The sequence below is a fragment of the Phaenicophaeus curvirostris genome, chromosome 5, assembly GCF_032191515.1.
Source record: "Phaenicophaeus curvirostris isolate KB17595 chromosome 5, BPBGC_Pcur_1.0, whole genome shotgun sequence".
In the NCBI taxonomy this organism is placed as follows: domain Eukaryota; kingdom Metazoa; phylum Chordata; class Aves; order Cuculiformes; family Cuculidae; genus Phaenicophaeus; species Phaenicophaeus curvirostris.
In genome coordinates this window covers 21,899,115-21,925,143 of record NC_091396.1, presented here as the reverse complement: position 1 = coordinate 21,925,143, position 26,029 = coordinate 21,899,115, and the positions used below count along the sequence as shown (strand labels likewise).

At 41.0% G+C, this 26,029-nt stretch overlaps 1 protein-coding gene across 1 annotated transcript in view; it reads left to right on the top strand.

Moving 5' to 3' along the window:
- The window catches only part of LTK (leukocyte receptor tyrosine kinase), a 56,370-nt gene that overhangs the window by 9,171 nt on the left and 21,170 nt on the right, over positions 1 to 26,029 (top strand). The window contains exons 5-13 of the mRNA XM_069858391.1: positions 4,844 to 4,983; positions 6,495 to 6,632; positions 7,550 to 7,702; positions 8,744 to 8,844; positions 10,631 to 10,797; positions 16,019 to 16,113; positions 21,319 to 21,420; positions 23,163 to 23,340; positions 23,857 to 24,007. Coding sequence (XP_069714492.1) covers positions 4,844 to 4,983; positions 6,495 to 6,632; positions 7,550 to 7,702; positions 8,744 to 8,844; positions 10,631 to 10,797; positions 16,019 to 16,113; positions 21,319 to 21,420; positions 23,163 to 23,340; positions 23,857 to 24,007 — 1,225 coding nt within the window. The remainder of the gene's footprint in view (positions 1 to 4,843; positions 4,984 to 6,494; positions 6,633 to 7,549; positions 7,703 to 8,743; positions 8,845 to 10,630; positions 10,798 to 16,018; positions 16,114 to 21,318; positions 21,421 to 23,162; positions 23,341 to 23,856; positions 24,008 to 26,029) is intronic.

Below are 26,029 nucleotides of genomic sequence, written 5' to 3'. Positions count from 1 at the left end.
GTTGAACAGCTTATTTGAGCACTGCAAAACAATTTTACACGAAATCAATGTTATCTCTCTAAAAGTGATGGCATTTAGATTTATTATAATGGAAGCAGCTTCACTGGAAGTGGGCATAGACACTGGTATTACTTTTTCTTAGTGAAGGAAATGAAGACCTGGAAAGCTCATAGTATTTAATATTAAGGTTTTAAAGATGGTAGGTGACTGAGTCCTGTTTTAAGACTGAAAGGAGGGGAAGTAACAGAGGCAAAACATAGTTAGTAACCATGTTTAAGTCAAATACCTTTCCTTTCTCTTTAAAGGGAAACTTTTAAAAATCCTTGCACAATTCCAGGAAAATTTAAGCATGCAACCAGGACAAAATTTATTTCTAACACAGTGATTGACTTGCCTTACTAGGCAGGTGGTCTGAAATTAACATTCTCTTCATGGTTATGATTTTAACAATATTGATTTTTAAGAGGAGAGACCATCCTGAAGGGTTCCCACTTTCCAGGGACTTAATTTGGAACTTGTCTCAGAAATCTATCCCCACTTTATCAGGGTTAGAGTTAACAGTGCTTGTTTGTGTCATATCTAATGTCTTTGTACTATTTTGCTTTAACTCACTTTTCCCCTCTTTACCACACAAACCCAGAAACAGTCACACCTCTTTAGAGTCCTATGTGCTTTTTTTCCTGAGTGGTTCCACATGCCTATGTTTGTTGTTGACTACAATTATTTCATATTTGACATCAGTAAGAGGCTAGTTTGTTTCAACTGAGTTGAAAGCATCACTTGGGGGAGGGATAATCATTTCTCTTTCCATGGTCAATAAGCCAAGTTGATTTTGTTCTGTTTTGTTTCTGAACTATAAGGCACTAGCCATGATAGTCTTAGTAGGCCAAAAAGCAAAGAAGTACATCTTTATGGGGGGATGGTGGTGGTGCTAAAATGCCTTGCCAGTTTCTGAAATTCTTATAGAAACTTGGATCTTGGACACTACTGTTCTATTAATGTGGTTTTATCCACAGAAGTTATTTAACTTCTACTGTTGTACATGGAAACATCGCCATGTAGCTAATCTGAACATCTATAAATACTTGTGGTCATCTGAGTTTCATAAAACTATGTGTCTATATGTCACAAGCCTTTTAAAGGAGGTAGTCTGGTTAGTGTCCTCAGAGAATGCCTAATGTGTACTGTCAACAATGAGCACAGTCATTTAGATTAAAAATGCAGGTAGAAAAGGAGAGGCTGCCCAGCTGTGTAGAAGACCGTGATTTTTGAACTTTTATCTGGGAGTACGGTTTGTTGCTCCTCATGCTTCTGTTGAAATTGCACCCAAAAATATACTGGGTCAAATAGGAGGTGGGGTGGAATTAGGTGACTTTTAAGGTCCCTTCCAACCCAAACCATTCTATGAAGAACCCTCTTAACTGGTTGGTGAAGACAAAAGGTAGTCACGTGTCCTTCTCTCTCCTCTATTTCCTTTTAAGTTCAATGGCTAGAACTGGATGTTTGCAAAGCCTTGCAGACAACAAATTCCTGTATGTAGAAAAGTAATGTAAATCTTCTAATTTGTATGTTCACAGACTGAACCTAGAAGTGTTTAGCATACATACTTTTGTGCACTAACCTATGCAGTGAATTTCCCTAATTCAGACAAGGTTTCAACTTCCCTGTTCAGTTTTGTTTAATTTTTCACTCCTAATGAAGAAATTATTGTTTTTAGTATTAAAATAATCTTTCTGAAAAATTATTATTAGTTACGTTTGTTAGAAATTGAAAGGCATAGTATAGAAAGTATTGTTAAGGAGGAAGACTTTTGCTCAGCAAAGGAGGTTGAGAAGCTAATGAAAATCAGAAGTTGAAAATAAAAATCAAAAGTTGGAATTATAGGTTTGCAGAGTGAATCTTGAATTTTCTTGCCTCAAGCATCGGATTGCTTGCAATTCCAAACTATCCATGCAAATTTCTCAAAATTCTCAAAATTGATAGCCCTTCCATAAATATGGATCAACTTTAACATCTGTATTTAGAAGAAAAGTAATATTACCTCATTACTTGAAATCTGGTTTGACATAAAATCAATAGTAAAAATATTGCCAAGCTTGGCTTATGTGGAAGCTTGCTGCAATGATCTATCTTCTGCTAGATCGAAAATGGGCTTTGTTCCTGATTCCATTAAGAAAATTAAATTGGCACCAACTAGCCCCTGTTTAGATAGGGGCGAAAGAGGTTGTGATTATTTACAGCATCAAGAATCTTGCTGCAGTTAGATCTTGGGGTGGAGACTTTCTTTGAAAGGCAATACCTTGATGATGATGAGACTCCAAACACAGAAGTGTTATGGATGGTGCAAAGTTACTTGTCATTTTTGCAGTCTCTGAATACTTGCCAGCTTTTCCTGTGGTGTTATAAATGAAGTCAAATTTCAGTGCTGGGATATTCCGGTGCAGAACTGGAATATTTCATGGGACCTTTGGGTTCTGACTCAGAAGAGCTGCCAGTTCGCACAAGCAGGGGTTTAAAATAGTGGCCTTGCTCTTCTATGGGTGCCACAGAGATGGCAGAATGGCCAGTGCGTCTTTCTCATCTGTGATATTTCAGAGGTTGGTTTATTGAATTAGATCACCAGTGGTTTTCATTTATTTTGATATACCAGGCTATAAAGGGCAAGTTTAAAAGTGTCTGGCTCATAAACCACGTAGGATTGAGGTTCAGCAGCTAGTTACTGTTTTCAGCTGTGGGGCAGTAACCTCTTTAGCTGCTTCCACAAAATGTGACACTGGTTGTGAATCAGAGGCTACATGCTACATGTTCTTTTACTCAGCGGTGTGATAACATTGGCAATACTCTGATGTCTCAGCTGTGAGCTGGGTGGTAACTTGATGGGGGTACTAGAACTATGTCTCAGTGCTTGGAAGGTCTGGTATGCTTAATAGGTAAATTCAAAAAATTTAAAGACTGTCCTTACCTTCAGTGGCTTCTTGAACCAATTTGATTAAGGCCCATTGATTTTTGTGGCCAACAGGATGCAATGGAGTAATGGACAAGGCTGCATCAAGTAGCAGAAGTGGTTCAGTTCTAGATCAGTGCTGAATGCTCTTGGATGCTGTGCCACAGTGTGTCAGGGTGGATATATTTATAAGTATGTTTATAAGATGAATCTATTAGTGCTGGAAATTACTGAATCTACATTGTAATACAAAATGAAAGCAAAACAGTCATTCTCCTTTGAGTAGGTGAGATGGTGCAGGGCTGGAAATCTCTGAAACAGAAGTAAACCATATTGAACTATTGAATACAATATGATGGGACAAGAAACAGGAGAAATGGTGTCACCTTGATTAGATGAGCTCAACTTCTAATGAGTTTAGGGTGTCTGTGGGTATGTATGTGTCTGTACAGTAAGGAAAGTGGAAGATGGAGGGGTGCCATATAAGGGGTAGTAAGAAACTCTCACCAGGAAAAGGTGTATAGTTGGCTTCTGGAGGGAAAAATGGGCTAGGTAACTAATTAGTAGCAAGCAAAAGCAGAGAGGGTCATAAACAATTAAAGTTGCTTTGGGTTTTTTGCAAGTGGCAAATCAGTTAGTCTGTGATTTTCACATTGTGTTTGGTAGAGGGGTGTGTGTTTCTCCAGCAGTTGCCTTCTAATGAGTTTCTGATGCAGAACAAAGGCTAGATGAAGATGGTCACTTCATGGCATCTGAAGGCATTTCCCAAATTAAAGCCATACCAGGAGCAGAGCCTGAGCAACACATCTTAAGACTGTGGCCTGGTCTCCCTATCATCCAGCCGGCACTGACTTAGTCGCTCTTCCAGGGTGCCCTGGCAACATCAGCAACATGTAGGCTAGAAGTAAATTTATCTCTGTCTGGTACTCTTTTCAGAAGAGATCTTAGAGCAAGGATTCCTTTGTTACTCTTTTTTCTACAACCCCTTTACTAAATTATAACTGATAGTTTTAACTGTATTTTATTGTCCTGTTAACATGAGGGAGAAGGACAACTTTTAAAATAAAAACATTTTTAAGAATCCAGCTGAATTTTTTTAGTGATACCTAGATACCCTGACTTCCGTCAGACTGATTTGAGTGAGGTACTTAGAAAATTCCCATTTGGTATCTCTCTCAAGCTTTCGTTGTCTAACAATTGTCTTTAAAATTAGAGTGCGTGGGGCCATCTGTCATTCTCTGAGCTGCCACTAGTGCTGCACAGTTGAGAAACCTTTGCTGTCTAGGACTATAGCATTTGTCCTGTGGTGAAATGCAAACTGCCAGAACATTCTGCATTTTCTGGAATACCTTTTCTTCCCCTTGCTTTGTGGGTTCACTCTAGCTTGTTAAGCTGGGATAATAGGGAACATACAGAAAAAGATTCTCGCACTTGATGCAACCAAAAAAACCATTCAGGGCTAGGCATTTACTTCCAGAGCATACAATGTCGGTGTTAGCTTGAGGGGATACTGAGACTTGTGCAGCTACTTGGTTGATCTGTACTTGCAAGAACAAACAGAACACAACCGTGTTAGAGGAAAGCACATATGGGAGGGAACAGGGATGTCCGAAATTGGTGATAATTTAAGCCCCATTTTAACTTAAGAATAATTGGGAGTGGTTGGATTTTTTCTTCATTAGCAATGGAATCTGCAGCAAAGATAATCAAACATGAGCTTCTTAGGCTGAACATTACTTGAACAGCACCTGTTTGTTATGTTGGAGTTTACATTCATCAGTCTATTCCCTATGTGAATATTATTAGTTCTGTTTGGCACAGTGCAGAACTTTCATACTTGAGGATCTATGGATTCCAGTGTGCTGTGTGTATGTTTGATAACTGTTTCTTGTCTTCTAGGATGAAATGGAAATCCCTGATGGCCCAAATTGGCCGAATAGAAAGACCTTTTAAAGTCACCTTGCTATATTCAAACTGTGGAGCACAAGAGGTTGGACTACTGGCAGTGGGCTCCTTGCAACTCAGGAACTGCTTTCATGGTATGTTGCAATACAGTCAGGTTTTGAACAACCATAAGGAAGTCAGAAGAGAGCAGCGTCCTTATCAGAATGGTGAATGTGATCGGGGAGTCAGTCAGATGGGAGATAAATGAAAGCTGAGTTTCCTCTGGTGTTTCTGGCAGTGTTTAGCTGTCGAAGCTCACATTTGCAGGTGTTTTATGTGTGTGCAAACGTCTGTACATGTGCACTCTGAAGGAGGGGTAGAAGCTCAGAATTATAGAATTGATTTAAGTTATACTCTCTGCTTTTCAGATTTGATTTGCTTGACCTTTGTATGAGAAAACAATTGGATTTATGTTGCATCCAGCAACAGGGATAGGAAAAAGTCTTTGCCTAGATTATTTTAGCATTTAATATTTTTCTTTCTTAAATAATCAAGAACAAAAGACTACTCTATGTCACCAAAGACTTTCCCACACTGGGGCTCCGTCTTCCAAATCTATTGATCTGCACTCATGGAGTCTGTTTGCTACTGCCAGACTGAGAACTTCTGTCTGAAATGAAAATAACTGAAATGTAATTGTTGTTTCCGAAATACTGAATGTTCAAATCAGAAATCCTCAGTTTTACCTGGCACATATAGTCCTGTTGTGAATGTCTTTTAAGTGATCCTTGGTAGCTGTGCAGAATCTTGCTAATGTCATTTAGGCTTCTTGGAAGTACAAGAGTCTGTTGACACAGGCAGCCTGCAGGTTGGAGACACAATCATCTTCACTTCCTGGGTTCATGTATTAGTATAATGCTATTGCCTCTACTTTGCAGACACTGTAGAAATAGCTTTGAATGTAAATCTGAAAAGCTTGAAATATGAAAAAGAATCCTGGTTTCACAGAGCTGTTTCATAATGTATCATGAAGCTAGTTTTGAACATGTAAGAGATTTAATTTTATTGCCGTCATTAATCTTTTAATTTAGCAAACAATATGTTTGTAATGCAATGGGTTTTTGACAATCATGGAATTTTGAGGGGATGCATACAGCCTGAAGCACTATGGCTTCTACAGCTATGTCATTCAAAAGAGGAATGTCAAAGAGAACGTACCCCCACTGATGGTTGGAAACCATCAACAGACAAAGAGGAGGCTGAGGTACTTAACAACTTTTTTTGCCTCAGTCTTCATGAATAACTGCTCTCCTCACTGCTCCTCAGTCATGGGACAGCAAGATGGTGAGCAGGAGGTTAAACCCCCTCCCACTGTAGAGGAGGATCAGGTTTGTGACCACCTGAGGAACCTGAACATATCTAAGTCTATGGGACCTGATTATGTGCATTAGAGAGAAAGGAGCAATAAATTTGGTCTCCATGAGACCTGAAGTGATCTGTAGGCATCTCAGGATGGATAGAAACCTACATGGTAAAAAGCAGAGGTGAGTGTTGTTTGTCACCCAAAGGACACTTTCTGAGGTCCTCCATGTGAAGGTTGATACACATGAAAGGTCATAAGCATTCTGCCAACTCCCCTCTGGGTTTCTTTCTCTTTTTCCTTTAGATAAAGAAAACCAAGATCTTTATATATATGACAAAGGCTCCACCTTCCCCTGCCTTCATGGAGGCTGCGTCAGCCATCTACAAATCTGTGAATTCATCAGTGACTGCCCTGCCAAAGAACAGGAAGGAGTGAGGTGTGGTGAGTATGTGGCATGGCACTTCGTGGGAACCTTCATACCATTAGAAGAAATAATTTAGAATGAAAAATAAGTTAAATTTATTCAGTTTCTAGATTAATTCTCCTGACTTTTGCCTCCTGACTAAATTTAGCTTATTTATATTAATTGGATACCAAGCTTCTCTTTGCAAATTTACCCTATATAGGCAAAAATTAATTTAGGGGCTGAGTTTGTTTGTTTGGGGTTTTTCTAATATTGCAGTAAGGAGCTCAATGACCTGCCTTTCATAGCTGCTGCTACTTTAAAGAAAGGCAAAACCTGATTTACATGTTTGCAGCTGTTTGAGAAAGCCCTTCTGGACCCAAGGTCTGAACCTACCTTCAGTGGAAGGTGCTGATCATCTTTCTAGTGCCAGGCACCAATATAGTCTTAAATCTGTCATTCCAAGATCCCAGTTCTGAGTTCTTCTTGCACATCATGACAGAGAAATCCCCCCACTCAGTATATGTGGTGCTAAGAAGCATCATTTAGCTTTGTTGTAAGTATAGTGGCAGAAGTCTAAAATAATCTGATTAGCCTTCCTTTAAGTGCACACAGAAAGCTTTGTGATGTCTGCAATTTCAGATACAGAAAGCCGTTATGAACATATGGCAGTAATTTGCCATTCTTGAGATTGTGGGAGCTGTAATTTTGCAGAGTGTCTAGAGCAGGACAGAACTGCAGAGTCTCAAATATTTCCAGAAGCAAAGTATTGCCTTCTGATGGTGGCTCTCAAAATAAACAAATGAAACGTATTCGTATTTTGACACTGAAAAACTGTGTAGCACAGGTTGAGTAGCTCAGACAACCACAATGAGTTTTGACTTTTGCTGCTGTTCATGGTTTTCCATAGTCAAGTTTCTCCTATTTTCATTCTTTTTCTTATTCTCCATTGTAGACGGTCTCCCAGAGGGCTCACATTGCTCTTTTGAAGAGGGTCCATGTGGCTGGACACTGAATGACACTGCAGCATCTCCTTGGTCTATTCGGGGCTTTACTGAAATGAATCAAGGTGACTCCTTTGTAGGGTCTGCCTTGCGAGCTGCCAGTGGTAGGTTCCTCGTAGTTGTCTCTCTCTCTCTGTGTGTGTGTGTATGTATAAACATGATAGCCTTGAATTCTAAGTTTTTAAATTGGTTTAAAATTTTTGGCATTGTTGCCAAATGAACTTCAGTGTCAGTATTATCTATAACTTTAAATGTAGCTAAAATTAGCTTATGAACATGATTCAAAACCTTATATAAAACAAGTTCTGCAACAAAGTTAACTTAAAACTCTCAGATTCCGGTATTCTCATTCACGTTAAAAAAATATATAATGAATTCTCTTTATGTATACTTCTTCCCTCCTTCTTCCTCTTATGAGCTATGCAATTGCAGAGTACGTCAGTAGCAACATGATAGCTGCTGCATTACAAAAGTAGTCTAACAGAACCAGGTAGCTTGTAGAAACAAATCCTTTGGAGAACCTTGTCAGACTCTGCCAATGAGTTAAGAGCATCATATGAAGACCAAGTGATCACAAACATTCTGTTCCATAGAACACCACAATTAAAAAAAAAAAAAAGAAGTCAGATATTGCCCAGACTGTCAGCTTGGCCAGACCCTCACACGTTCCAGTTGGAAATCAGAAGTGTTAGCACAGATGAGTCTTGCTTCACGGTTCCCTGTCAAAATGAAGAGTGTCCATAGAAGTGTTGTGTTTGTCTCTTGAGATCCTGTGTCAATTGTCCCTGGGAACAAAGACTACAGAAAGCCTCTTCCAGACCAGTGTTTGTCTCAGCAGGCATCATTGGTGTGAGAATTGGAGCTGATCAGCGGTTCACTGTATATTGGTGGGAGCCTCTGTATGGGATATTTGAGTGGTGTCTGAGGTTTATGCACTTCTGTTCCAGGAAGGGGTTTGGGATGTTGACTTCAACACTGCTGAAATCTCCCTAAGTGCTTGTTACATCCTCACTAACAGATCCGCTCTCAAGCCATGCTTGTCACCTTACTCTCTACTTCAGCAAAATGATGTTAAATTATTTCAAGAGTCTATATAAGAACCAAAACATCACCTTGTATTTTCTGATCTACTTTTCTGTTCACAGGACATTTCCTCTACCTGCGAGCAGACAGCAATGAGACATGTGGTATGGCCAGGGCTTACAGTATCAGCTTGCCAGCCACTATGGCCACTGAAGACTACCAGGTATATTGCTCTGTCTTAGCATCTTTGTGGAGTACAACATGAAGGTGTAGGCAGTGTTTGCACAATTAGCCCACTCTCCTTTGCCTCTGCAGACTTTATGAAACACTGGAAGGCAGAAGAGTTGGCTGTACCGTGTAGATAGCTGCTTGTTGAAAACTGGAAAGGAGATGTGAGGTGCATCCCCAGGAGGTGAAAACAGGAGCCCCAAGTCAGCTCCTCAGTATTGTAAAATTCCCAGCCAAACTGCACCGAGTATTCCCCTGAAGGGTACCCAGAACCTGAACTGTACGGGGTGGCATTGAGCTGGCTGGCTGGGCTGTTGAGCCATTCTCGGGCTGTTGAGCCATTCTCAGGCTGCTGAGGCATCTCTTCATAAATTCTGCAATATTTTCATAGGAATTAACAAAGTCGACAGTTCCACTGAGAACAGAGGTGTGAAGTTAGTAGGCATTACATTTTCTGGGAATACATGAAGATAATAAACTTCTGCTCACTTTCTTCAGGAATTTCAAAAGGTGAGGGAAACCTGGCATGGATAAAATGCCCAAATCTCTACAGAGAATAGGGGGAGTTCTGAGATGCTGGATTTAAAAATATTAAATAATATTGTACTCATAACACTTAGGAAAATTAAGCTACAAGTTTGAGCTGGAGTCCAGCCCTGCTGGAGGGAAGCAGAAAGTTATGATGCTTGCTAATTAGAGCTGGCAAAAGAAATATAGTGTGGGTGCCAAAAATTTAACTTCAGCATTTATATTTATTTATAAATCCAGGTCAAGTTTGCTGGGTAGTTACAACAAAATAAAATGTGCTTGAAGCTAGGTTCACAAAACCAGAAGAAGCAGCAGTAACTGTTGGTTATTGTGTACGCGTCACAGGAGATCTGGACCCATGCTCTCCTCCATTGGCAGGGGTTCAAAACCACATTTCAGGAGCAATGAATTCCTGTGGTTGTTCCTTGCTGTGCATACGTGTGCGTGCCCCCTTTCTGCTGCTGCTGGTGCTGCCTGTAAATAAAGAGTAGCTGAGCACTCGAACCAGTCTGTGGCAAAGTAGGAGTGGATGCTCTGTAGAAAGAGGAATGAGTCCTGCTTCAGAATATTCTTCGGCCAGGTGATAAATTTGCTTACCTGTCACGTGGGCGCTACAGTCCAGATGGAGCCTGTGATTTGGAGCAAGTACATGGATTGAGGTTTCCTGCCTCTAGAGACAGCCTAATTCCTCATTTCAAGGGCATTTGGGGCAGGACAGCTCTCCCCTTAGACTGCTTCTGTTAACCTGGGTGGTTACAATGGGAATCCTTAAAAGATTTAAACTGTGGTTTGAACCCTTTCACAGGAATTTTTAAGTCGGTGAGAACGCTGAAGAGGAATGAAGTTAGGATTGTTTTTATGCAGTAACCTGCATCTAGTGGAAGCATTTAACGCTAAAGCATTTCTTGAGTACAAGCCTGTGTTCCTCTGCTTCACTACTTTTTGTTCCTGAAGGAGATAATGAGGAAACCAGCACTGTCTCCCTGAGATGGTGTCTGAGGCCATAGATATTGTCATCAGTGGCTGGAGAATAGCTGCCCAACAGGAGTGTCAGTCATGGTGTCCACCAGGAAAATTTTGTGCTAGGAAGTGATGAGTCACACAGAAGCAATGGCAGCCTTAGTGGTGTGTGTGAATAAACATTTTGACCCAGGGTCAAAGGTTTGGTGTCTCAAATCCCTGGGGAGAGGAGAAATGAGTACCTTTCCCTTTTTATTGCAGGATATATATTCTTTTCTTTTCCTCTATTACAGATCCAATTCTCAGTGCATGTTTTTGGCAGCTACAACGGTACCATCTCCTTCTCTGTTAGGGAAGAGATAAAAGGAGATCCAGTCACCATGCCAATGTGGGAAAGGGCGGGGAGCTGGAGTGACCATTGGTTTCTCATCACCTTACCAATGCCAGTGCTTCAGAATCGGTAAGAGCTCCACTGGCAGCATCCAGGGTTATCCCTACAGGTCTGATAAATTGTTAGTGTCTCTGTTGTGAAGCATCACTTTCATTCTTGCCTTCTTCCAGGGCTATTTCTTCTGAAAAAAATTACATGAGGAGTACAGTTCTGCCTGCTGAGGAAGTATTCTGTCTTACATGCCTGTCTTTGTGCACATACACAGCTTAGCTCAGCACAAGCCCACGCTGTGTGTCTGCACTTCCATGCAGCCTCAAACAGTGCTTAGGTATTGGGAAAAGAAGTGTCTGTACTAAAAACACTTCACCAATCTGAGAAAGCCAGTATACTCACAGTGACAAAGTGCTTCCAGCAAGACAACAGCTATAGTAGAGTAGCTGCATTTTGTACTCCCACCGCAAAAATAGCCACATGAGTCAAATGAGTGGTAAACTCACAGTTCAGCCAATACAGCTCTCTAGTCTAGAATCATTATCAGTGCAGCCTAGGCAAATGGAGATCATTCGTTGCCACATCACTGATGCAGCAATCTCAGGAAAAAACTTGTCCAAATCAGCCCTTGCACCAAAGTTTTCAGTTTTAGATGTGAAAATACAGCATGGTGGTGGTTTTCAAATTAAGTTAAATATTGAAACTTCAGAGAATTTCAACCCAATCTAACTTTAATCAGATATTTCTTCCCCCTCACCCAGTGTCATTCAGTCTCAAGCCGTGTTGCTGGTGTTGGCAGCTGGTTATTTTGCACAACACAAATGAGTTTTAAATTGCTCCGATCTGTTTTTTTGTGTCTTCCTCAGGACAGCCTGTTTCACAAGACAATTAAGACATATAAGCAATCTGAAAGTCTATACGGTGAATACTATAAATGGAAAAATGTCTACCTAATATTGGCAATAAATAATGTCTCAAAACTTCATGGATTAGAAAGTGTGACAGGTTTCCTTTTAACTTCAAATATGCTCTGCATCTTTGTGTAAAGGGTGAAAGGATTTGGGTCTGGAAGTGATAGCAATTCAGACCCAAGCAGCAGTAAAACTTCAGTGGAACAACACTCTCTCCTATTTCTAGTTTAGTTTCAGACTACCTTTGGTCTCAGCATTATCACGTGTTCACCATATGCACCTTTGCCATGGAGTGTTCCTTTGGGATAGGATAGGTCTCCATGCTGGCAGTGTATTTGAATATTCTTGTCTGACATAGTCTGGAGCCCTGCTGACTAGCATCTGTTTAGTTCTGCATATGTGAAGTATAACCAGTAATTTTGTCCAGAATAGCTGTTTTCCCTAGGCACTTTCGTGTGGACCTAACCACTGCAGAGTCCTAGGTATTTCAGAGGTATTTAAAACCTTCTGCCTCCTCTGATGCAAGGTCCCTTTTGCTTGTCCCCGGAAGCCTCCAATTTCTGCATCAGCCCTCAGTTCTGAAGGGAAACGGGTCTTCTGTGGCAGGAGGGAATGGGCAGCGAGAGGCTTTAGGAAGCGCTAGCTAGCATTGCATGAAAAAACTTGATATTCATATCCTGTAATGTGTGAATGAGTTGAGCACTTAGACATAAATGAAAAAAGTAGGTAGGTCATGCATGCATTTATTATGACAGTCTGATTCAAGTAGGTTTATTTTGTTTTACTTCATGTAACCTTTTTGTATGCCATTTTCAAACAAATTTTAAGCCAATATGGCACAACAGTGACAATCACTGTGGGTGAGGCTGGAACCATTCAGTCTAGCAAGCCAAGTGCTACCTGAGCCAACCAAATGACTAACAGAAGTAATAAGTTGTCATTTGCTGTGCTGATCTGTAACAGAAACAGAAGCAGCACACCCTTTGCTGGAAGGTGCTGCAGTTATTTGCCCCAGGTGAGGAAAACCTGGTCTTTGTGCTCCCAGGGCACCAGCTCCATCCCAGGCCTCTTGCCTTAATCTTACCATGCTCTGCTCCTTCTGTCCTGTCTCACCTGCTTCTGTGAGCTCTCAGTGCCTTTCTTCCTTGTTTTCATATACTTGGTCTGTCTTCCTTCTCCTTCAAGAACCTGTTTTATCTGTCTCATGCTTCCAGTCATAATTTCCCCCTCTGAACAGCTCCCTGCTTCTTGTTTATCTCTCTTCTATCTCTGTGAGTCAGTTGTTTTGGTTTTGTTTTATTAAGTCTGACTCCCTTCCCTGCATTTCCATTCCCTCCTCCTCGTTACCTCTTGTGTGCTTTTATTTTGATGATTCCAGACCTACAGTAAAAGTTTATTCCTACTCTTCCTGTTTGACTGGCTACTTGTGTCTCTGTAAATCTTGTGCCCAAATTCTCCCCACCTATACCAAGTCCAAGCTCCCCTCCTATAAAGTTCCCAGGAAGCTCCTCAGCCTCTCCAAGTTGCTATCTTGTTCACTGTGGATTCAGTTTAGGCAGCTTTTTTGTTTGGTTTGACCAAGATCAGCAAAAGAAAGAAGGGCTGGAGAAGAAGTGTATTAATTACTTTGGAAGGACAGTTCTCAAGTCATGTAGCTGAAGGAAGACCTGACACAGTTAATAGAAGAACTATCATTAAAAGTACCATTTAGGCCTAGACCTGAAGATAAACAGGATTAAAAATATTCTACTAGTCATGAAAGTGTCAAGGATTTTAAATTTCAGGATATTTCACTAAAATTTTAATATATTCCCATTAAAACGGGGAAAAAGCTCATTATTGCCATGTGACTTTCTTCCGCTCAAATTTCAGATCCCACTTCCAATATGTGGTAGCACAGAGCACTTAAAACGTTGTCGGCATTTTTGAGCATGGTCAAAATGATGGATCGCTGCACTGCCTTGTCCTTCACACTGGTAAAACACATTAACTGCTAGGCAAGTCATACCAAAACACCCAAAATAATAAAGTTCAGCCTAAATTGGTGAAATGGCAGTTGTAAACAGAGGTGTATGGTGAACATTGCTGTACAATCTTAGTGCAATTTGGTTTAAATTTCCATACACATCTTTTCTGTGTATCTGTGGGTGCTGGTAGCTTTCCCTGATGATGCAAACTCCAACAATATTATGCTTAGGCAATTTTTTTCTACAGTGTTTGAGCTGGTGTGTCATTTTCCTGTATCTTGAATCTTCAGGAAAATCTCATTGTTCTCTTGCTGTATGAAAGGGCTACATTTTTCCCTGGTTCCTTGAAGGGATGATAACCAGTAGCAAAGTTAGTGGGAGGGAACAGATCACACAAGGAGGGAGGGTAGATGTGAGTTATAACAGAGAGTTACTGTTGCAGGACATGAATGGCTTCATTGGGCAGAAGCTTAGCCAGGTAGAAGGAATCGGCTATGTAGGGGTTAAATAAGTAGGTTTTAGCAACAGTTTTCTGGAGTGAATTTGTTTTTTAGGAGAGAAGGAAGACGAGCTGTATAGTTTATAGCCTACCAGGTGGGCATCTAGCTACTTGGAAAACTGCATCTGGTAGTCAGCCAGCAGCTTCACTCACTTGGTTCACACACATGGAGGAGGGGAGGCTGCTGTCAGAAGAAAATTGAGACATGCAAAAGACCGGACATCAGAGACCTGGAGAGTGTAATATATTAGAGTCAGCAAAATGAGCTCAATGAGCAGGAACACTGGAAACTCCTCTGGCTAACACAGTATAGACTTCAAAAGGCAAACTCCTCCCCTTTTCCTGAAGTTATGAGGAAGAGGCATACAGAGCCCAAAGCTTATGAGATGTCTGTTGTCATGCACTAGGGGGTGGGAGGATGGGTGTGTCATTCCCCAAGCTCCCATTTGTATTCAGCTGAAGCAGAATTCTACCTTGTAGCACAATACCATGGACCCTCTCCTGCTCTGACTCCATGGACCACGTGAAGCAAACTGACCCAACCAAGGTTACTCTGCCATGTGGTTGCCTTAAGGAGTAGGCTGTGGTGCTCCATCTAAGGCTGTGGTCCTACAAGTGCCCTAGTTCTGGGCTCCATGACTTTCTTTTCCATCAAATAGCTGGGGGAATATTGTCTTGTGTTAGTGGACTTGTATATGAGGTCTGAAAGTGGCAAAGTATTGCTAAACCTGCTAATAAAGAGGCAAGTTTCTGTGGGAATGGCAAATTCCCCTGCTAATCCCGTAGCTAAGAGAGCAGTCATTCAAGAGACCCTTGAATTGCATTTGCTGCACCAACACTTTCTCCCAGAACTGTCAGATCCTGTGGCGTGAATACTCTCGTTTAAACACAAGGGGTCGTTCTTGAGTTGGGGTAAAAGCAGCTTATCCACAAAGATTTTGATGCAGCTGTACAACTTTATATTAACTGTGGTTATGGACCAACATTTGACTGGTGGGAGGAATATGCACACATACTTTATTGCCACCAATTTGGGACAAATGTGTTCCTAAGCTGAATGATTAACGTGTTAGGCAGGCCAATGCTCGATCTCTTTATAAATCTTCACTGAGCTTCACCAGTGACACCAGTAGAGGTCCTCTCCTTATGCTTTTAATAAACTCTAAATGGTCTGGACATGAGACATTGTTTATTTCTGAAATTTAATGAAAAACAATTCAGTCCTATCCATTAGAAAAAGATTCTTCAGCCCATTTTCTTCCCTTCTTGTGAATTCAGAATGTCACAGTGCACTTAGGACATGACAGACCTCCTAGATAAGTAGCTAAACAGTTGGCCACAGTGGAAGATGATTAAACAGCCCAGAAAAAAACACTTCAGGGAGTTATGGTTGAAATTTAATATGTCCTGACCTTCAGCTGAAATAAACTCACATCACCTTGTTGAGTTACATAGTTGAGAATATGGCCAAAATTCCTGTCTATTTGGACATTGTTGCTCTGCATGGTTTTTATTCTGGCTGGCTTTTTGGCAATAGAAAGAAGGCGATTCTTTTTTCACTTCCCTTTTGCACGTGTCTAATTCCCTGACTGCTTATAGAAGTTGAAAAAGGACAGCTATCTGAGTTCAACTATTAGTGAGAGACAGTAGTTTGTGTTTTCCTCTGCAGATAGCAGGGGAAATAAAGCTCTTGTTCTTGTTCCCTGTGAAATGTGGCATTACAATCAATGTTGGTTGGTCCTTACTAACCGTTGATGTGTGGATAAGTTTTCTAGCAAGCCCTGTTGGCTGCTCAGCAGGACTTGTCTGAAGGAAACATTCTAAACGATAATGATCATGATTCAATAACGGACCATTGTATTTTTAGGGTTTTTTCCCTTCTGCCCCTTTGTCTTCTCTAAAACTTCTGTCTTATTGCAAAGGTTTCAGCTGCAACTCCTGGCAACCTGGGGCTGGAATTCCCAAGCAGACATTGCTGTTGACAATATTACATTTGGACGGGACTGCTTCACTGACGGTGAGCCACAAATGTTGCAGAATCCCTTGAAGAATCTGGGTAGTGTAATCTGTATCCCACAGATCTGGGATGCATGTGCTCTGTCCCCTGGCCCCACCTTCGCCACAGAGTGCTCATGGATCATTTGTGTTAGCTTTTACAGCACAGGGACGTTTTATCTCAGACCTACTAAAAATGGCAAGTAGAGGTGATTTTACACTATGCCAGAGGCTCCTAGTGCTCTCTTTTTCTCTAATCTGGGACATTCTGTATCTTGTATTTGAGACATGTCTGTGTGTCTTGGCAAGAAACACTAGACTTACTCCTTAGCCCCACCATGGAAGGATTACATTGCACTGTTCTTCAGCAGTCTCTGCTGATCTGTGCACCCTGGTGACTGATAGCTGAGGGACATTTGTTAAAATCAAAGGGGACTAAAGGAAGAACATGAAGGAATAAAGTGACTCTTTGACAGTGAAGCTTAGATTATTGAAGCAAGTTTGTTTTACCCTGCAAAGAGGTACCTCAACTGTCACTGCCAGATACATAGCAGGTGTGTTTTTCTTTAGTTCTTTACTGCAAATGTAACTGACCACAATGTATTCCACTGAAAAATTGAGCCATTTACCCTCTGAAGCACGTTTGGAAGAGTTGGATTTGCATAGCAGACAGGTGGAAAGAGGCTGAATACTTGAACCACTTGCAAATATTAGAAACTGGCTTCTTTTTGTCCCTGAAGAAAAGACCTATGTGCTCTGTTGTAAAGAAACTGGAGAATATACAGCACTTGAATTGTGATTTCTGTTGCAGAAAAAAAAATGCATCAGTGCTCCTGTGCTACCCTTCATGTGTCACTACAACCAGTATGTGAGCATCTATGGTAATAACATATCCCTGCAGAGGCTACCTGTAGTCTAACATGTGGGAAGGCTTATGTCAAAACAGACATGTTAGAAGTTCTTCATCAGCAAAAGCTCCTTTTCCTTCCCACCTTTGATTCAATCTCCTGTTGTCTGACCCTTCATTCTGTAGGGACTGAAACCACCTTTCTATACAATGCTGAGCATGTATATTTTCATTTGAAATTAAGAGGAAGAGATGTTCCTTAATGGTAATATTATTTGTTCACTCCAGCTCCTTAGCAGCCCTGGTTCCCAAGCCCTTTGAGACCTCCATGCTGACACTTTGGTTTGAAATCTTTTGAGGAAACTGAAGGCAGTGATTTTAGATGCTTTTGTACCAGCTGATATGAACCAAACTCTTGGAGTTTACTGCCCTCCTAAGAGCAAACAGAGCCTCCAGTTTACCCATAGACGTTTCACTGCCTCTAGTATGGGGATTTATCCTTTGTAAAACAGGTGGGGTGTAAACACAACTGCAGCAATATTATCAGTGCTTTCTCATTAGACCACCCAAGCTACTTGTAATTTCAATTAGGATAAATCGCACTGATGTCTAGGAGCAGCTGGCACTTATCCCATTTGAAGGTGTGACCCAGAGATGTGTGACTCATGCAGAAGAAAGACATCACAAAGGAAATAGGTTTTCTTGGAAGCTATGCATTTGCTGCTGTTCCTTGAATCCTTTTTGCAAACTGACGTTTTCTCGCCTCTAAAAGCAACCCTGTTGCATTTATCTTTTCATGACTTTAATTCAGTTAGGTTGCAGAGAAGCCCAGCAGCTCTGCTGTGTTTTCAGTAATGAAATTATTTCTCCCTGGCAAGGAGAGGGTTCAGATGTCAGAGATGGAGCCAATTAAGATCCAAGCAGTGAATTCTTGGTATGACGGCAGCAGGAAGGATGTATGGCAGGAAGGAAGAATTCAATGCTTACTTGGGTGTAAATATTATTTCTCCATCTATTTCATCCTTTAGTTCAATTACTTTACCAAACTCAGTGCAGACTTTGAAAGCACTGATTGTCTGCAAGCTGGGATAGAAAGTGAGGGTTTCCATATGCCTCAAAATCAAGAGGAAAAATTCTTGAAGATTTAGGAGGAAAACAAACAGGTAGTGAGAGCGGTGCAAGGAATATCAGTGTGAAAAAAATCCAATCAGACCATTCTGTGGGTGGCAGCTCCTGGCCAGTGACAGATGTTTTCCCCGTGAAAGGTGAGGTGAAACCACCTTCTGGTTAATACAATCACCTTGTGTAAAATGGTGTCATAGACCAGATGATGTGTCTGGTTTGTTGTGAGAACTTCAGGGGGGAGGCTTAAAGATATTTTATTGTTTTAGTTAACTAGTGTTTTCCCAGGAAGAGGACTGAATTTTGAGTGTCTAAATATGAAAACATGGGCTGGCATGGCAAGTAGAGTCTGCATTGTTGTTACCCTCCTTGGTGCTTATGTGGTCGCTGCTTTTATTATTATCTTCTGGTGCTCCAAGTGTTATATTGTTGCAATTAAGATCACAAGTCAGTGGTCTATCAAGTGCCCTGACCTAGGGATTACATTTCCTCCTGACACAGGGATTACATTTTATTCTGTGCATCATAGGACAAGAGGGAATGGCCTCAAGCTCCGCCAGGGGAGATTTAAGCTGGACATCAGGAAAAAAATTTTCACAGAAAGGGTCATTGGGCACTGGAATAGGCTCCCGAGGGAGGTGGTTGAGTCACCTTCCCTGGAGGTGTTTAAGGCACGGGTGGACGAGATGCTAAGGGACATGGTTTAGTGTTTGATAGGAATGGTTGGACTCGATGATCTGGTGGGTCTCTTCCAACCTGGTTATTCTATGATTCTATGATTTACAGTTTCCCAGAAGACTGGTTTAGAAATGGCAAGACTGTCAAAAGAGAGCTTTTGTATAGCATACCTCTAGTTCTTTGCTTCAAAGTCCCTGACCCAGCAAAGTCTAGCTCTGTTGACCTGCCAATCTCATTGATTGAGATGAATGGTGTGGAGTGGTTCAAGCCCTCATTACTGCCTCATTTCACTGATTTCAGAAGGTGTCAACTAGAAATGCAATAGATCAACCAAAGGGGTGGGGAAGGGGGAAGCAAGAAGCTGGTGCAGCTTCCTTATTCTCTGTTCTGCTTCAGGACAAGCAGGAGAGGCTTCCAGAAATACTCAAATCTGCATCAGTAATGAGGAGACCATGCACACTTGAGGATCCTGTGGGGCACCTCACTCTGATTAATCCCGGTCCTGGGACCATTACATCTTTTTGCATTACAGTCCCAGAAACAGAGTTAGGCTCTTTGCCTGCAGGATATGCTCTGTGTTTCTCCTTTACACTTCCCTCTGTCCCTTTTCAGGGTGGAAATCAACAGCATTAGCTTATTCTTGGAGAAAGGAGTCCTGTGCTCTTCAAATTTTTCTGATATAGATACATCTTCGTATGAATTAAGTCTTATTCCTTTCCATTCATTTACAGTCAACATGTTGGCTGTCAGAGGAGGATGTAGAAGCTGAAATAGACTGGAGCACCAGCCCCTGGACCCCAGGGCTACATGCCACTTTACAAATTCATGTCTGACAGTGCATGAAATATCAGCATTCTAAGAGTTAACAGCTCATGTGGACAAAGTGATGCTCAGCCTGGCTTGCAGCTTGTCTGCTGCTGAGCACAGAGGAGACGGAAGCTTTCTTCCAATGCATTGAGTGTTTCAGGCTGTTTGGAGAAGGAGGAAAGATTGTTTATTTGGAATCGATGCATTGCTTTAGGATGCTCAACCGGGATGCTGCAAAAATATCTGTGCAGACACACAGTCTGACTCAGTGTTTCAGAGACTTATTTACATTTCTTCCCTCTGGCAAACAAAACTAGATTTCTTGTACATCTCTTAAGTATCTGATAATGTTGTGACCTTTGGGATTCATAATTTAGTGCAGGCCTTGGGACACCAAGCATCTTTTCTGACTGTGCATTGTCTTCTTCATTTGGTTTTCCTTCTTGCCTTTGGTCCAGATCATTTGGTTTGGGTTAAATTCAGTTTTTTGCTTGCTTGACAACTCTGTCAATTGAAGTTCTCTATCTCAGTTTGTACAGAGTGTGTCAGTACAAAGCTCCCTTTTACTTCCATCCATCAGTGTGCTTTCAGGCAGACCTGGGGGGATTATTCTCAATAAGAAAAGCTCAGCAAGGTCTCCACACTTCAATCAGTTATTTGGCCTTTCTGACACAGCTAACAAGGGTGTTAATTATCACTCTTTAGAACAGTGGCTTTGCAGCAGAGATAATTGTCCAGCTGGAACTGAGTGAGTCTCTTTTGAATAAAGTGTCAAACAGCTGTTAGATTCTCACAACTGGAACAAATTGAAATATTTGTAATGTTTTTCAACTAGTGAAAAATATTCAGTATTAAATTAACTGAGGGTCATAAAATGAAACTGTCTCCTTTTTCTTAGAGATTTTCCAGTTGAAGATCTACATTAAAATGGGTAATTCAACTATTAAAACAGAATGGTTGCAGATTATAGGACACCCTTCAATTATTACTTTTTCCTGTTAAAAGGCAGCATTGGTTATGTAGTGTTCTCAATACATTCAGATGCTTTGGATCAGCAATTGCTTTGAATTTCCTCCTCTCTGAGAAAGGAGTGAGCCTTGTTTGACTGGTCAGAAATGGAGTGTTTCATTCTGTTTTCCAAAAAGATTTGCCCAAAGATTTGTGTCTTGTGTGAAGGGTATGCTACTGTTTCTTAACTTTGTATGTTACTGAGACATGTAATTTTATTTAGTGTTTTATTCCTTAAGCAAGATCTGAGATGCTCAGAGTTGGTTGCTGAGAAGGGAGTGAACTGTTAGACTGTTTTACTTACCATGACAACATTCAGAATGAAAATTAACACTTTTTGCTTTGCACATCCATTCATTTGCCTGTCCAGAAATGTCACCTGCCTCTTAGACCAGCAGAGCATCCATACCTGGTATCTGTTCTCCCACGCTATGCTCTTCCTAAAGTCTCTTGTAATTACAGGCAGTGCAGTTTGCTGGCCAAGGAGCTTATCCTGCAGGTGAGCCTGCATGTGATAACATGAAAAGTTTTTGTTCATTTGAGGACCCACTGATTTCAGCACAGATATAAGTAGCTAACCCAAGACATGGGCCCAAAAGAATAATTAAAAAATATGATTATTTAAAACGCCTTTTCTATCTGAGGTTAGAGTTACTTATTTTAACCAAAAAGTTGCACTTGGTTCATTCATGTGATCTTTAAATCTTCCATCTTTCTTTTCTACCATCCTCTAATCTGTCTCATCCATTCTACAAACTATTACAGGAAGACAACCAAATTATTTTGGTGGGAAGCGCCAGTACCCACAGGAGATCAGTGTCCTGGATGAACATCTTCTGAACCCCCTGGAAGAGCCTTCCCTCCCAGGTACATGATTCAGTACTGAGAGCAAGTCTCTTGGGTATAAAAGGTGGCTCCCTTCCTGTCTCCTGTGTGATCTGCCTGCCCTATAGCAACTGGACATCTAAATCCATCCCAGAGATGTGGAGACAATGTCAGGTAGTCTTTGTTTGGCTGTAGGGCAGCAGTTTGCTGGAGCCCAACTCAACAATTCTTAAATAGCAGATTCTTTAAGTAAAGATACTGAGGATAGACAGAGATTTACTGGGAGCGATTAACTTAATGGGTGAAGAAAAGAGGTGTAAAGATGAAGACCCAGGGAAGGGAAGTAAACTGAGGATCTGGAAACACACTAAGAAGGAAAACTGGATGAAAACTAGGAGAATGAGGGACACTAGGGACCAGTTTACTGATAGCAGTAGCCACTGCCGCTCTGGAGGACAGATAACAACTCTGTGGGTCAGGAGAACTGCCTAAAGGAGGGTTTGAGGAGGGGAGGTTGTGCTTGAGGCAGAGATTCTGTTATGTAGCTACTAGTGCTCTTACCCCAGTGATCCATCTGCATGGTCACAGGATGACATCTGTTTGGGATAGTTTTGCTTGCCTTCTCCTTTAAACAATATTAGCATTTCTTTTTAAGGTTTGTGATTTTTACTGCAATTTTAATCGTTCAACTCTTAAGCAGTTCTACTCCTGACTCTGGTCCTTGTGCATGTGCTACCTTCTACGCTATTGAGTAGTTCTATTCTTAGGCCTCATCTCATTGCCTGGACATGATGGATATGTTTGGGTCTTGAACAAGCTTTGTGAAACAGAGGATACGTTTATCTGATGTGTTGTTGTAGAAAAAAAGAATAATGCTTAATGAAAACCAGGAAGAAATTTTCCTAGAGAAAAGGGCCCCTTCTGAAAGCAGCAACAGGATGTCCTCACAACTGTTCCTGATGCCACAACGTTCTCGTGCAAGGCTGAGACAAGTCACTTAGAATTTTCACCACGATTCATAGATGATCATTACTTGTAATGGCAGGTGTTCTCAACCTTTATTTATGTGTATATGCTTCAGTTCTCATCTGGAAAGTTGAATAATATTTCTTTGCTTCATGCTGTCATTGATAATGTTTGTGAGACACTTGGATAAACCCCTCCTCAGAAGTCCTTCTCTTTCCCCTTCAAATTGATGGGGTTTATCTGCAGTCCATGATTTATTAAATAGTGTGCACAAAGTAAGCTGAGAGGGGATAAAGGCAGATAGTGACTATATACAGACCAGTAGTTGTGCTATGATGAGAATAAAGTTGGAATAATACAAGTACTCTGCAATCATATAATTAAGGGTGGTATCTCAGTCAATTGTATTATAATTCAGAGTGAGTTGCATTAAAGTTGAGCAGATAAATTTAACTTCAGCATGTACTGGCTTTCAAGTCTTCAACATTGTAAATTGAAGTTTAAGTATTTTTGTATTATTATAATAATCATGTGATCAAATAGCCATACTGCGTTTTACACCCCTGTAGATAGTATCTACTGCCGCAATATGGTCTTTCTCTTGATCTCATTTTAATATAAAAATCAGTGTTGTTCTTTGTGAATAATAGTAATGTGAATTTTGTCATCAAAGGGTCATTAAGGAAAGGTATCAACAGGAACAGTTGTTTGTTTCAGTGATACTTGCTCTTTGGTTATATAGTTCTGTGAGTTATTGCACATGCCTGAGAAAAACAAGAAGGTCACATCTTCCCCAACTCTTGCTGGTTTGGTCACAGGGGACACATCTGTTGTTCTCTGGTGGTTCACAACATGTGGTGCCAGTGGTCCACATGGGCCAACTCAAGCTCAGTGTGACAGTGCCTATAAGAACACCAACGTGTCAGTGACTGTGGAGAGGGAAGGCAGGCTCCGGGGAGTGCAGGTCTGGAGAGTACCAGCTACAAACCGATACAGGTGAGTATGGATGTGTGCTGGAGACAGCCACATTTAACCACTTTTTGTTTGTGAAGTTTCAGCAAGCATAAGTGTGGGACTACCTGTACTGAGTGGGTGGAGGGGGCAGTGAAGTAAGAGAGAAATAGGAGTGGTAGCTGTAAGGACCTGTCAGATCTACTGCAAAGCACGGAAGGATGGATTAGTAGCTTAGAAGAGATCTGAACAGGAGTGACTGTGGGCATGCAGTCAAGTGCTGCCATCATTTCAGTCCCAAAGCCTTCATCTTCTATATTTGGCTATACCAGGGCATGTTGTTTGCTTCTGAATTCTCCGTTTCCAGTGTTATAGTGTGGTGAACAGCCTCAGCTACGAGGGTCTCAGATGAGTAAATAACCATGAGATGCTGCAGCAGGGAAGCCTGTTCTGGAGCAATGTCTATTTGGGCATGCAGACTGGGGAGAGCTTGCAGAAGGAATTGCTTTGGGGATGAGAAGTGTGAGATTTGTCTCTTTATTTATTCCCTTTTTCTTCCAGGATTTCTGCCTATGGGGCGGCTGGAGGGAAGGGAGCCAAAAACCACAATAAAAGGTCCCATGGAGTCTTCATCTCGGCCACCTTCCAGCTGGAGAAGGACGAACTGCTGTACATCTTAGTAGGGCAGCAGGGGGAGGATGCCTGCCCTGGGGTGAGGGCTGCACAAGAACATATGGGCAGAGACTTTGCAGATATGATTCAGTGAGATTCAGTGGGTAGCTTGGGGTTTGGAGATGAAAGATAGAAATCTCAGGATCCAGCAATGAAATCCAGTCAGGAGATTGGGAAGAACCAATAAATCAAGTTAGAAAGAATCTCAAAACAAATATAAAGAACTCTGAAAAGAAAAACAATCCCAAAATGCATAAACAAATATGATGCCCAAGGGAACTTTGCTTTAAGCTCCTGGTGTTAAAAATAAACTCTTCATCAGGTTTCTTCTGCTTATTTTAGGCAGGGAGCTTGTAGGCAAGAGTGCTCCCTCTCTTTTTCCACAGCCTAGGTCTCTTTCTGTCTGCTAGGGTTTCAGATAATTTACTATTTTTTATGGTAGCATCCAGCAGTGTTGTAACTACACTGCTTTAATCTGAAAGCGTAGAGACTAAGGTCTGAATCCAAAGCCTATCAAAACCAGTGGGAAACTTCTCATTACCTACAGTGGCCCTTGGAATAGGCATTTGTGATGAAAAATTCAACTCAGAATAGGAATTGATGACACAAATGCTTATATATATATGTCCTCTAATACTAGACCCCATTATTTGAAGGTCCTTTTATCGCTTAGGCTCAAAAGTTGCTTCTTCTTCAGCATGAATTCTTTGCTATTGCCTGTTTCCGGAAATGTGATCTGCCAGCGCATACAGAGGAACAAAGTAGTTTTCTCTTTTCCCCACAAGTACACTGCTGAGTTTTGGGATGCATACACAGTTCTTGTAGGCACTTAAAATTATCATTTACTGTGCCCAGAGCATGTGATACCTTTCCCAGATACTGCAACAGATTCTAAAACCAGTCTTTTTTCTCTTTAACTAGTAGAAGAATTATATCTATCTAAATAAAATATATATTTGTATATCTGTAGTTCCCTCTCTGGTGCACTCCAAAGGCTTAGATCGTACTCTGCAAAATTGTCCATTATTTCCTTGCATTTCATGACTTGTTCTACAAATTACAAAGTACAACCCAGGACTAACTGTGTCCCTTTGGCAGGCACTATTGGAAAAAGTTTACCTTCATTTTTCCTACTTCCAAAGCTCAGCTTTCTTTGGCTTTGGAAATCCTGCTGAATTTGTATGTCAGCTAAATTTGTTTTCCTTTCTCTGAAGTCCCGTAGCACCAAACCTTCTTTCTCTCTCCTTAGATTTACCTCAATTGCTTCCACTTGATATTCATCACCTTGTCATCTTTTGTCCTTTTCTTTCAATGAGGGGACGCAGGCAGTAAAACTGGTGCCACACTTCTGGCCTAGGTATGTGACATGGCCTGTGCAAATAGGGATTTCACTTGCACTGAGACAACATAGCAGTTTCTGAAATCATTCAGTCTTCATCATCTGAAGTTGGGCAGATTTACAAAGTCATTGTAACTTTTGGAACTCAATGTCACCAAAAAAACCCTACATAAAGATGGACAAACAATCTTTACTTTTACAGCCTTTTCAGTGTTCTCTAGTATTTAGCAGGAATAGTGCCTGGAATCCAGGTTTCTGTTCCAAGATGTGTGAGTAGTTCGCTCCTAAGTATATGCAAGTCATCTCTGCTTTATGCATTTATGACCTTGGCAAATACCTAATAAATAAAGCGATAAGGAAATTCTGAGAATTAAGTATCTTTTAATTAAGTATCTTTTAATTTTCTTTGGTCTAAGAAGTTCTAAATATGCAAAATATTAATTATATTATATCAATAATGAGTTATTGCTGTATCGCTTTGTTTTTTTCTGCAAGAATTTGTGTTTTCACTTGCATGTGTAACGTGAGTTTACAAATCAGAAATAACAGACAGATTCATCCCTCAGCCGTTACTTCTTCCAGAAGAGTTCGCTTTTCACAAAGATAATATATATACTGATTTATATTGGCCTGATATACATCGCAAACAATACAATATTATGTTATTGAGGTGCGCAGACAACTCTCAAGAGCTGGACTTCGCTGGTATCTCAGTGCATCTCT